Genomic DNA, 13349 nt, shown 5'->3' with positions numbered 1-13349 from the left:
AATAAAAAAACAACAATACTATTCTTTCATATTTTGAAGGTGATTCTTGACTGTTTAAGCTTAATTTTTCAAGTGACTGCACAAACATAATTAGTGTGTTTTTAGGGGCAGTAATGATTTTTCAGTCCTTTGTAAGTCTATAAACATTGAGTATTTTTTTTTCTTGTGTGTTTTTTCGGTTCGCATTTCCAATTTCATATAATTAAGCAATTAATAACCAAAAGAAAATTTTAAGCTTTCTTTTGTTAAGAGAGATATGCAAACAAAGGAACTAGAACCTAAAATGTGGAAGTTTTTATCTCTAAGAACAATGATTAGTTTATGATTCGTTTTAATAGTCTTCATCATGTGTTTACACATAATGGAATTAGAAGTCTACCACTTTTAAAATCCCTGATGAAATGTAAAAATTATTTAGCAGGATAAACATTTTCTGCATTGAAGGCTTACCATTAAGAAGTAATGAGAGTTCTGGTTTGAAGAATATCTCATTACTTTTATTAGTAAAAAATCTATAAATTATTTTGAAGAATCATGGAAATCTTAGTGTTAGTTATTATTTTTACTTTTTCAAGATTTAAAAGCTATAAAATATTAAAATGCTTTGACTGAAAAGTATACTTCTATATATAAACTACTGCTTTTAACTGTTTTGTTCTTAATATATTTGGGTTGGAGAGGGTAGTAAGAGAATGATAATTTTTGATGCATAACAATCTGTCCAGCAAATGCAAATTATCTATAATAATAAAAGCATAGTATGCTAATTAGACTGGACGTCCTTCCGGATGAAGCCGGGCTATGACGGAAGCCCGGGTCCGAGTGCCTGTGGGCGGCCGGAGGGAAGCCAGCCTGGGTCCCGGGTGCCTGCAGGTGGCCAGAGGGAAGCAAGCCTGGGTCCCGGGTGCCAAAGGGCAGCCGGAGGGAAGCAAGCCCGGGTCCCGGGTGCCAAAGGGCAGCTGGGGGAAGGAAGGCCTACTTTTGCACGAATTTTGTGCATCGGGCCTCTAGTGTATTATATGAGACCCTTTTCTTATTTTATAAGTTAAAAGCACTCGGTAACCTAATTATCTTTGCTTTCACTGAAAAAAAAACCCAAAACTTAGAATAACAATTTAGGCTATTTCATGAGTATTCCTTTGGGAAAAAATAGGATGCTTCATAGTGTTAGAGAAGCACAGAAGGGAGTGGGGGTCATATTCTATTAATGGTTTCTATTTTTTGTTTGTTTTATATCAACATTTAGTTACTTTTTCCTATCATGTGATTGTTCCATATTCTTACGGATATTAACTAAGTAAAAATAGCAAAGTAACTAAAAAATTTATTTTTAAAAATACTAATGCTGCTTGCAAAGTTTATCATGTTAACATCTACAAAGACCCTATATCCAAACTAGCATTCCCATTGCAGGAAAAATCCTGCAATAGGATTTCCTGCTGCACTCTACCCCGCCTCCGCTCCTCCCTTGTCGCCCGCCCCGCCTTCTCCGCCAGCCTGCCTGCTTTTCCCTTCCCCCCCGCCCCGCCTCCACTCCTCCCTTGTCGCCCGCCCCGCCTTCTCCACCAGCCCCCCTGCTTTTCCCTTCGCCCCCGGCTCTGACTTCGCTCCTCCCTTCTCCTCCCCCCCCCACCCCCCAGCTTGCTTGCTTCTTCGAAGCTTTACTCCCTTCTGCAGCTCTTGGCTTCTTTGGACGCTGTCTTAATATGCAAATTAGCCGCCATCTTTGTTGGGGTAATTTGCATACTCATCCTGATTGGTTGGTGGGTGTGGCTTGGCTGGTGGGCATGGCTTAGGTGTAGCGAAGGTGCGGTCAATTTGCATATTTGTCTATTATTAGATTAGATAAGGTCACATGTACAGGTACCAGGGATTAGGACTTGAACAGTCTCTTTGTGGAGACACAAATCAACCCAAAACAGACACCTTGGGTAAAAGGGGCAATGTCTAACAGGTTTGTTTGAGTGGTAGCTCATTGTGGTTTGGATTTGCATTTCCCTGATGATTAGTGATTTTGAGCACATTTTCATGTACTGGGCTGGGATTCCCAGGAGCCTGCTGGTAACCTGGCATCATGGATTCTGCCTGGGAACATGGGAGCCACCTTACTTGGGCTGCTAGAGCCATTAGGTACATGCTGGTAGAACCAGGAACCTGGGTTTTTGGGAGCCTCTCGGGGGGCGGGGGTTGGGAGGGGGGCACCGCAGGCCTTAAGGGAAAGTAGGCCTGGTGCTGGGGCAGGCTGTCTGAAGTGAATTGGGTACTCATTTACTTTCCTTCTCCAATAAGGCGGATATCTCTCTGCTGGGCTGCCTGGGCTTAGGTAGGGGGACAGGGGGGTGTTGATGGTGGTAATGTGAATTTATCTTTTCTACTCAATGTGTCATTTTATATTTCTGTGCTTCATCCACATACTGTAATCCATCACCTGTAGTCCTAAGCTCTTGTGAAGTTATTTTCATGCACGAATAGTTGTTCAAATTGGTGTTTCTGAGGGGCAGTGACTGAGCACTAGAAACTCCTCTGCTGCCATCTTGCTAAGATTGCTCCCAGTTTTTCAATTGGGTGTCAAGAAAGCTTAGAGCCAGTTTTTATACCTAATCACAGATACTGCTTTGGCTAATCCTTTGGCCGTATTTGCTTTTCTCCTTTATTAATTTTTGTGCCTCATTTTTAGTGTTATGTGAGTTTCTGTTAAGCTTCTTAAAAGCCAGTAACATATAACTGTGTTTGATCCCTTTTTCAGTGCTATAAATTTGTTAGGTTGTAGGAAGTTGGAGAGAAAGGAGAAAAAAGTACAGAAAAAGATGTAATTTCGCTTGGCTCTGTGTAGTTTATACTTAGAGTTATGGGCTGAGTCAGTGGCATTTGCTTGCATAGGATCAGCTGCCCACTCTGCCTCCTCTGCCCCCTCATAGGTGACCATTACATTTCATAACATTGTGGAAGAGTTTTGACCACATTTTATTTCTTTGCTGGCTTTTTTTTTTCTTTCTTAAAATATAAGCTTGTAAACTTCTTGGCTTTTTCTTTGTATTTCTAACCATGGACATGGAGTGAGTGACTTAGTCATAAGCTTCTATTGAGAAATTCTTCTTTGAATAACCACAGATTGTGATTAAATAGTATGCATGTCCTGCCTTTGTTCTTTTTCTAAGTAAAATAGAAAGGTTCCACATAATATAAGCAGGTAAGCAGTAAGGACAACTAGTTACGTTATTTGCGCTCATTTTCATCAGCCTATCTACACTAATAAAAGAGAAACATGCAAATTAACCATCACTCTGCTACACCCACAAGCCACGCCCACCAGCCAATCAGGAGCAAGTATGCAAATTAACCCAACAAATATGGTGGCCAGCCACGGAGCTGGAGCAAGCAGGAGGCTTGGGTTGCCCCCGATGATGCAGGAAGCCAAGCTTCCTGCCCTGGCCGGCCCTGGCCTCTGCTCAAGGCTACAAAGTTTCAATTATATAAGATAAATAAATGCTAGATACTTCCTTCCAGCCAGCCCTGGCCTCTGCTCAAGGAGCCGCTGGAAAAAAAAAAAAAAAAAGAATAAAAGGAGAGTCTGGGACCTTGGGTCACCAGGAGGTGATCAGGCCAGGATGGGACGGCAGGGGCCATTGGGGGTATGCAGACCAGCAGGGGGGCCAGTTGGGGGTGAGCAGGCCGTCAGTGGGGGTCAGTTGGAGGTGATCAGGACAGTGGGGGGAGCAGTTTGGAGTGAGCAGGCCAGCAGGGGGGGCAATTGGTGGTGAGCAGACTGCCACGAGGGGCAGTTAGGGGCTGAGCAGGCTGGCAGGCAGAGTGGTTAGGGGCAATCAGACAGGCAGGCAGGCAGGTGAGTGGCTGGAGCCAGCAGTCCCGAGTTGTGAGAGGGATGTCTGACTGCCGGTTTAGGCCCGATCCCTGTAACCCGGCAGTAGGTCATCCTTTGAGGGGACCCAGATTGGAGAGGGTGCAGGCCGGGCTGAGGAACACCCCCACCCCCCCATGCACGAATTTCGTGCACTGGGCCACTAGTATCCTGTCATAATTTGTTAAGATTTAGATTCCTCCCTTTATCTTCTTCCCAATAGTAGATCCCCAGCAAACTTTTGCTTAATTGTTCTTGAATTAGTAAAATCTCTTAATATTGAATGTCTGGAATTATTTGAAGAGATGAAAAAAATTGGTATTTTTTGGAATCATTTTCGTGAAGAGCTACGGAATATACTTTTAGCCCATCCCATTTGAAGTTTTAGTACTTTTGTATTACAATATGACATCTTAAAGTGTTTTATTTTAGTAAGAAGTCTATCCTAAACTGAGCTTTGCATGTGTGGTAGGAAAGAGAAGTGACTATGAAATGTTCAAGGTCATATGAGAGAGGATTTTCCCCCACTTTCACAGGGTACTTTTTACCAGTCTGATGAAGAAGACTACTTTACAAAAGCCAAGGAAACCTGTTCTCTATCTCAATGGTACAGAACAGGATTTATCACAGGACTAATTTCTATCACCAGTTATTCACATGTCAAGAACTTGTCTTTTTTTTTTTTTTTAAGAACTTGTCTTTGTGAGTGAACAAAAGAGGAATCACTGTTAAGTGATTTCACACCCTTGCTCTACAAGACTTAGTGGGTTGAGATCCTGGGATATTATGGACAAGCAGCCAGAATGATAAGAGCAAGGTCTTTATAGCTTATACACATGGTAGTATGAACAATTTTAGTAGTTTTCTCTATGTGTAATTAGTTAAGTTCTAGGTAAAACTAAAGGATTGTATCCTTTACAAGCTTATACGATGACACTAGACTTCAGTATGTATTTTCTGGGATTATTGGAAAGTGTTTTAAATCAACCAAAAGAAAAATAAAATAAAATAAATAAATCAACCAAAAGAACTATAAGGAATTCTACTCTAGCTGTAAACACAAGTGGTCTAGAAAGTATTTTCTTGAATGTTCAATTTTGAATTACATATTATAGGAACTTATTCTCCCCTATACTCAGAACTCCATGCTCTCTTCCTTCAAAAGTTGGAATGTTTTATTGAATTATACATTGTTTCTTTATTTAATACTACTTTTGAAATTTTTAACTAAAAATAGTATAGAATGTTTTTAAACATAGAAATACTAAGATTACATTCTTTATGCTGTAGCTTGAAGAATGTAGCTTCACATTATATCTTTTCAACAAAGAATATGCAGTAAGAATACCTTTGTATTTGAAGATTTCCTAATTAATTTATATATTTTCATTTTATAATTGAAGGCTGTCATCCTTAACGTAAATACAACTAGATTCTTAAGAGGACTTTGTGTTTTACATGTGAATTGATGAGAGAGGAAGGAACATTAAAAATATACGGAAAAGGGAGTAGTTGGAACTAACTGATTTGTTGTGGTGTCCTAAGGGGCAGATATAATCTGCTAGCTGTCAGATTCTATTACGGGGGCTGCTGCCATCCATCAGAGCTGACATGTATATAACAGAGGTTAGTATAACTGTAATTATACATAGGTTCATGGAATCTAAACCATGTGACATTTTAGATTTAATCTTTAAATTAAAACATTCTTGTAATTTATAAGCTTGTTGATTGAGTAGGTATGTGATTATGTGTTTTAAAAGGAAGATAGACTTCCTAAATTTTGTAAACTGTTGCCTGGTCTGCATCTATAGCATTTGAATGTAATTTGTAACAACTCCAGGCTGACTGCTTTCACCACAGATGTGTTAACAAGCATTCATGAGTACTGCTCTTTAGCTTAGTTAATAGATTCTAACATTTTCAACGGAATTAGCCATATTTCATCAATTGTAAGACACATTTTAAAAATTTATTTGCTAGTGCTTTTTTTTGAACTTCTTAGTGATACACAAAATAACGTAAGAGTGTCTATAATCTGATGTCCTGGCTAAGAATAGCTTTGGTTTCCATTTGCTATCTCATGTGTTCTTCGAATTATTCACTTACAGGATTATTTCCTAATATAATGTTATTATAGTAGAAGATATTATTAAGCTTGTCGTCTTTTTCTCTGCCACAGTATGCTTTTAGAGGACGCAAACAACTCACCAGGTGAAAAGCAAATAGATACATAATCAAAGCTTGCTGTCAGATGGTCTACTTCTGTGAAGTTCTCATAAGTACCCTGGCCTAGCCCTTGCGCTATATGCCCTGGATCACCAGTGGCTTACTGTTTGGGCTCCTGTTATTTGCCAGTTATGTTGTAGTATGTGTATCACTTTTTGGTGTAAAGTACTGCATATATAGTTGATATTAAAGGGCATTTTTTTAAAAACTGGGTATCAATAGTAAAGTTTCCTCTAAATTTGGATAGATATAAACAGGTGACCATTCCTAGAGTGGATTCTTGGTTTCTTTTTCATTTCTGTTTAATGCTCTGTTCACTCCTTTGTCCCTTTTCAAATAAAGGCCATTATGAGAATATGCAGGTTTAAAAGATAGTGTCACTTTTTTTTTTCATTGTAAGATACTTTTAAAAAAACCTTGACTCTTGTACATGTCACCCTACAATTGAATGACTGACTACGTTAATTTTTAAATAACTGTTTAATATCACAACTTAGAGAAACGTCTTGTTGAAGTACCATTGACTACAGTGATTTAGATATCGTTCTGGGATACTTTTAACACTTTTTATTTGATCTATACTGATACATAGGTGGCCAATCATATTTCTCTTTGGGTGACACAATTAAAATTTAAATATCTATGTGACTTTTTCACCTTTTTAATTTGACTATCTTTTCTTGTCTTATAGATGCTTGTGACCACACCAGAAAAATGGGATGTAGTGACAAGAAAAAGTGTTGGGGATGTAGCTCTTTCCCAAATTGTAAAGCTCCTCATTCTTGATGAAGTTCATTTACTGCATGAAGATAGAGGACCAGTATTAGAAAGCATCGTGGCACGTACTTTACGACAGGTAAGAGAAAGTTACTTAAAAGCTTATTATGGAGGTATGAATAACTTTTTAAATTTAAATGTAGCATGCAAAGAAATATTAATATGTATTGCTCATGGGGATAAAGTTAATTTTACTGTGGAGAAAACTTTGGCTATTTCATTTTCATGTTAAAAATACCCTACCTTCTTTTTAAGTCTTATTTTATTGAAGTCTCTTGAACTAAAATAAATACTGGAAAACTTCTGTTCTAAACCTGTATCACAAAGCTAAATCTAATATTGACTAAGCAGTATTAAACCATGATAGACCAAAGGAAAATACTAGCAATTTCATCTAATTCTCTCCTCTCCATGCTCAATCTCTTCCCCTTTATTTTACATATGAGATCTCAAAAGAAGTATGCAGGGTATCATTTATACAAAAGAGAACTATTTTGATAATGAAATGTTTTGATTTTATGCCCTTGGTACTTATATAGTTTAGTGATATTTTTCAGGAAGCCATATTCCAGGTTTATTTAGATTGACCATTTAGAGAGACCATGTCCCTCAGCTAAAAGCTTAACAAAGATAAGGACATTCCTGCAACTATAGAACATTTGAGGGCAAGTAAATATCATTAGGACATTTACTCAGCATGTTTACAAGGGATTTGATCGGGACATCTTTCTTTTTTGAGCATTCCCAATTGAGGGAGAAAATAGATGTGTGTATCATATACTTTTTAAAACTTTCATAAATTTATAAATATTTTGTAAATTATTTATAACTGCATAATGGTATAATTTTATATATATAATTTATAAATATAAAGTTAAATATATAAAATATATTAAAAGTATATGTTATAGGTTTATTACAAGTAATATAATTATGTAAATATATATTAATATGATATAGAAATATGCAATATAATGTAACATAGATATATGTTAATATTTCCTATACATTGGCACTTCCATAATATATTCAAATTCCAGTTATATAGTTTATCATAACTACTATACTCATAAATTTTGATGACTTGCTGTTTGTTATCTTAAGAAAAATATTCAATTTGCTTAGCTGGACATTAGAGACTATTGAAACCCTAATCTGTCTAATTATAACTCCCCCCCCCCCTTTTTTTAAAATCTTTATTGCTCAGATTATTACAGATGTTCCTCTTTTTTCCCCCCATAGCTCCCCTTCACCCGGTTCCCACCCCACTCCAGGCCTTCCCCCCCGCCCCCTCACACTGACCTCGTCCATAGGTGTAAGCTCTTTGTCCAGTCTCTTCCTGCACCCCCCACAACTCTTTCCCCCTGAGAATTGTCAGTTTGCTCTCTTTCCATGCCCCTGATTCTATTACATTCACCAGTCTGTTCTGTTCATGAGGTTTTTTTATTCATTTGGTTTTTAGGTTTACTTGTTGATAGATATGTTAAGCCTTGATTGCTGTTGGTAACACTGGGAGGAATTGACCTCCAAGCCAATTGGCTGTGATGACCAGCTGTGTCTACACTGGAAGATCTGTTGTGCAGGAGACACCCTTATGGGGCAGGACTTGCTTCAGTGGGGCTTTGGTGCTCACTGAGTCTGCCCCTTAAGTGTGTCTCTTATGGATATGAAGAGTTGTCATCCGGTATGGTCTCACTCTCACCATTGGGTATACTGGCTCTTGGATCTCCAAGGAGGTGCAAGGTCAGCCACTGTCTGGGGCCACCCAGCAGGAGATACAGAGAGATCTGCAGATTCCTCCTCTTTGTATGGGGTTTGGAAGTGCCCAGATGAGGCCCAGCTGTGAAGCAAGGCAGGCTGCTGCTGCCAGACCTTGGGCCTTCTTTTGGAAGCACTGGGGCTCTCTGACGCAGCTCCAGTTTGACAGGTGTTAGGCGGAGAAAGGACAGGCCATTCACATGCAAAAGCCGATGTGCACAGCTTGGGTGGGTTTGTAAATTGGGTGGGGCGGAGCAAACAGCAATGGCTGCCAGTCAGCCCTGCACCAGAGAGGTCCCCGGGTCTCTGTGTCCCGCGCCCCTGTGCAGGAACAATGATCGCTGCGAGCACCTCTGAGAGAAAGCTGCCCTCGCGTTCCTGCCCCGATGCCAGACAGTCCAGTTTCTCCCTGTGTATGTTCGGAGTCCCCGGAGTCTCGCCCAGAACTGGAGTTCAGAGCAAGCAGGAGCTTGTATCTCCCTCCAGATTAAAAGAGCAGAATATCCAGGTGCCAGTTCTTTCCATGTCTCCGCACCTCTTACCAGTCTCAGTGCACTTTCTTCACCTCTCTAGTTGTGGAACTTCTACTCAGCCAGCTTTCCCGTGGTTCTGGGTGGTAGTTGTTCTGCCTTTTAGTTGTAATTTTCATGTGGTTGTGAGAGGCAGCAAGTATAGGTGTTTACCTATGTCGCCATCTTAGTTCTCCTCTCTAATCTTAACTTCTACATCTTTTTTAGTACCCTTAGGGTCCAGCCACACAAAACTATTGGTTTCTTCTCCATTTTCCGTCCAGCACTACTGACCCTTTTCAGAGATGAAACTAGTCGTATTTAAGTCCGAGTATATTTTTAGTTATGAGATTAAGGGTTATAAATGCCAAAGTACATATCTCCATCATTCTACACATCCATCTATTGAAAAATCTATTCTTTTGAGTGTGCCACTCAATAAAATTGCACCTTTTCTGAGTTCTCTGTACTCCCTTTCTTTGCACATTTTTAGCACTTATCAGTCTTCCTTGTAATTTCACAACTTGCTATAATTAATTATACCTTCAGTTGTATCCCCTACTAGATTTTAATCATATTTCCAATGTATTAGCACAGCACTAGCAACTATTGTTATTAAATAGTAAAGTACCTGTTTTATTTATTTCTTGTGATTACAGTAGATGGCAGTGTTTTACATAGCACTTCAACATTGGTAACTAACAAGAGCCTTAGGGAGCTATTCTAATGCAATATAGTTCTGTTCTGGTTCTGAGTTGCATGGTAGTATTAGGCATAATTGAAAGAAACTTGGAGAGGAGAAAAGTATAAAAAAGGCCAAATCTGTTGTAGTTAACGCCATTGAATTAATATTGTCTTCTTAACTGTTTTCAGTTAGGGAGACTATTCAAACTTAGATTTTAACATTATAAAAATTTACTGCTTCATTTTGGAGCTAATGATAAAGAGGATGCTGTAGAATATGATTTTTTATAGTTTTTTGCCGGAAGCTAATTCCAGCAGGTCATAAATGCAAGAATTTCATCAAAAGGTTGATGGAACTTGGGGACTCAGCAAGGGCTGAATCACATATGTTATTGCCTGTTGGAAATGGCTAAGGGCATTTTCCCAAACCTGAAAAGGATGCATAAATGATTGCTTGCTGCCAGACAGCTGAGGACATTTTATTCTACATGTTATTGCCTCCTACTGGCCAAACACCTGAACAGCCGTAGGCAGTTTCCCCAATCTGACAATGGATTCTGTATACCAAACCTTACCCTTTGATATGTATTTCTACCTTGCTTTAGGACAATTTGTGTTAATAAAAAGCAAGGGGTCTAGAGAGATGAAAGAACTTGGTTCCTTTAGCCAAGCTCCTTTGGCCCCCCAAAATGCCTTCCAAAATTATGTTTCATCTCTGGACTCTTGATTAATTTACACACAGTGCCTTCTCCAGATTCCTGAACCCTTCAAGATGCTGGATAAAGATCCCTGGCAGTTTTTAACAATTAACAATTTTTAGGTGAATAGATACAGTGTGTAGAACTTTGAGATTTGGCTTAGGATATGAAATTCCAAATTATCACTACTTAAAATGAAATATTTCTCATATAGTCTCATCTATATTGAGAATTATAGGATTGTATTTTTGGATAAAAATACAATTCTTTTTCAAATAGATTTTTAGCAGAAAAGCATCTCTGGTGTTTGTAGGGTACCATATTTAATAATTTTTGTGTTGTAAATAATGATTTTAAAACCAAAAATCAGGTTTTTTCCTTTCATATTACCACCAGTACTACTTAGAACTATTGTATAATTAAAAATCATCACTCTAATCCCTATAAAGGGTTCTTACCACATGTAAAGGAGATTACTTAAATAATGGGTGTGATCATCTTCTTATTTAGAATTCCTTCATTTTTGTTGGTTTGGGATTGGGTTTTTGCTGACTTCCATAAGATTTATTTAAAAGCAAATTCATGGTAAAAAGTGGTATATATATTTGTACTTTAATTTTCATCCATATCTATCTATATGTGTGAATCTGTGTCTTATTTAGTTCTGTATCCCAATTGACTAAAGATTAAGTCCTAAGCCAATGTTGCTGGATGGATGATTCTGAAAGTATTCATATTACTCACATTGGACCACTTTTCTTATACTAACTGATCTTCTCAACTGAGCAGAAAACTGCTGTGAAGTTGTTGATAGGGGCATCATGGGATCATAATAATGTATTTTAATTGTGAAGTGAATATAATTTTTGGCCATTCCTTGGTTTTATCTTTCTAGGTATATAACATTGTCATAAGAGAATGTGGCCTATATTATTTCTCATTTATGGAATTTACTGTATTTTATTGTGACCCTGATACATTTTTAGAAAAAAAAAAAAAGAAAACATTTAACTAATAGGATTTTTTTAGTTCAGAAAATATACTAAACATACATTTCAATTGTTTTATATCAACCCTGATGCCACAGTTAGGCCACTTTTCTTTCATATTTCCTGTCTTTTAGGTTATGTGTTAATATTCTATATTTCTTGGGGGATCTTGTTTTACTGTGAATGTTTCATACTTTATATTTACTAAAACTTATTTTAAACTTAATAAAAATCCAGATGTGTTGAACTACTTTATACATTAATTAAAATATTCCACATAGGTTGAATCTACACAGAGTATGATAAGGATTCTTGGACTCTCTGCAACCTTACCCAACTACCTTGATGTTGCTGCATTTTTACACGTTAATCCCTACATTGGCCTTTTCTTCTTTGATGGCCGTTTTCGACCAGTTCCTCTTGGACAAACATTTCTGGGGGTTAAAGGTGTAAATAAGGTAAGTATTCATTTTAGTAATTATGCTTTTTTTCTAAAATTATTTCTGTTGGTGTATTTAGGATTAGTGGCTCCAAAAGACCATATCAGTAGCATGACAAATACAATATCCTAAACCAGTTGTTGGCAAACTCATTAGTCAACAGAGCCAAATATCAACAGTACAACGATTGAAATTTCTTTTGAGAGTCAAATTTTTTAAACTTAAACTTCTTCTAACGCCACTTCTTCAAAATAGACTCGCCCAGGCCATGGTATTTTGTGGAAGAGCCACACTCAAGGGGCCAAAGAGCCGCATGTGGCTCTTGAGCCGCAGTTTGCCGACCACTGTCCTAGACAAAGTCAAGCACTTTCTCAACTTTATGTACTAGAGTAATCCCTTCTCCAAAAAGTTGTTTATAGTAGTTTGCATTGCTATTATCAATGTATATTTTGTATTGTCAGCTAGGAATACAAATTACATATAAGAATATGCATTTCAAAAAGTTATTTTGATATGGTTGAAGGACGGTGTGAAATAATAAAAGGCTCTCATTAACCAATAATACATATGTTGGTATATTATTTAAATAATATCATATATGCAATTGAAAATAATCACATGGTAGCAGCTATTAAGGGAGGTGCTCTATTTAGTTTATGTTTTATAATTAATACATACTAATTATATATGTGGCATTTCTGAAATTCCTTATAATACGTTAAAAAGTTTGTTTATCTAGTTTGTTAGTGGTATTACCTTGTACCATTTGAAGGATTAAAGTGCTTATTTTGGATTTTTGTTTGTTTATTTATTTATTTATTTAAATAATTTATCCCTTTGTTTTCTCTCTCTTTTATTTTCTTTTTGCTCAATCCCTAGACATACACACATCACCACCTCCCCTTCCCCCTCCCCACCCACCACCACTACCACCAGAGCTGTCTGCCTGCTCTGTATCTATGAGTTTGTCTCTATTTTGATTGGTATTTCAGTTTGTTCATTAAATTCCATATATGAGTGAAATCATATCGATTTGTCTTTCTTGACTGGCTTATTTCACTTAGCATAATGTTCTCTAGATTCATCCATGCTGACTTTTGTTTTTAAATATCATGAAGGAATACTTTATTTTGCATTGAATTTATATATTTATTCTATTTAACAACATGTTTTTTTTATCTGTAGAAGAAATATCTTTAGGAGAATATTCACAGACCATATGATCTCTTAAAAAAAAAAGATGGAGCCATGTGTTACTGTGTCAATCTTGATTATTAATATATTACACTAGAGTCCTGGTGCACGAAATTCATGCACTCGGGGGTCCCTCAGCCCAGCCTGAGCTCTCGCAGTCTGGGAGCCCTCAGGGGATGTCCATCTGATATCTTAGGCCCGCTCCCCATGAG

General features: G+C 37.6%; 1 protein-coding gene across 1 annotated transcript in view; it reads left to right on the top strand.

Moving 5' to 3' along the window:
* Positions 1-13349, top strand: part of ASCC3 (activating signal cointegrator 1 complex subunit 3) — a 262237-nt gene that overhangs the window by 86404 nt on the left and 162484 nt on the right. Inside the window, exons 11-12 of the mRNA XM_008153441.3 lie at positions 6780-6944; positions 11785-11961. Coding sequence (XP_008151663.2) covers positions 6780-6944; positions 11785-11961 — 342 coding nt within the window. The remainder of the gene's footprint in view (positions 1-6779; positions 6945-11784; positions 11962-13349) is intronic.

The sequence above is a fragment of the Eptesicus fuscus genome, chromosome 10, assembly GCF_027574615.1.
Source record: "Eptesicus fuscus isolate TK198812 chromosome 10, DD_ASM_mEF_20220401, whole genome shotgun sequence".
Lineage (NCBI taxonomy): Eukaryota > Metazoa > Chordata > Mammalia > Chiroptera > Vespertilionidae > Eptesicus > Eptesicus fuscus.
The sequence above is the reverse complement of the archived record's forward strand: the minus strand, read 5'-3'. Positions and strand labels throughout refer to the sequence as shown.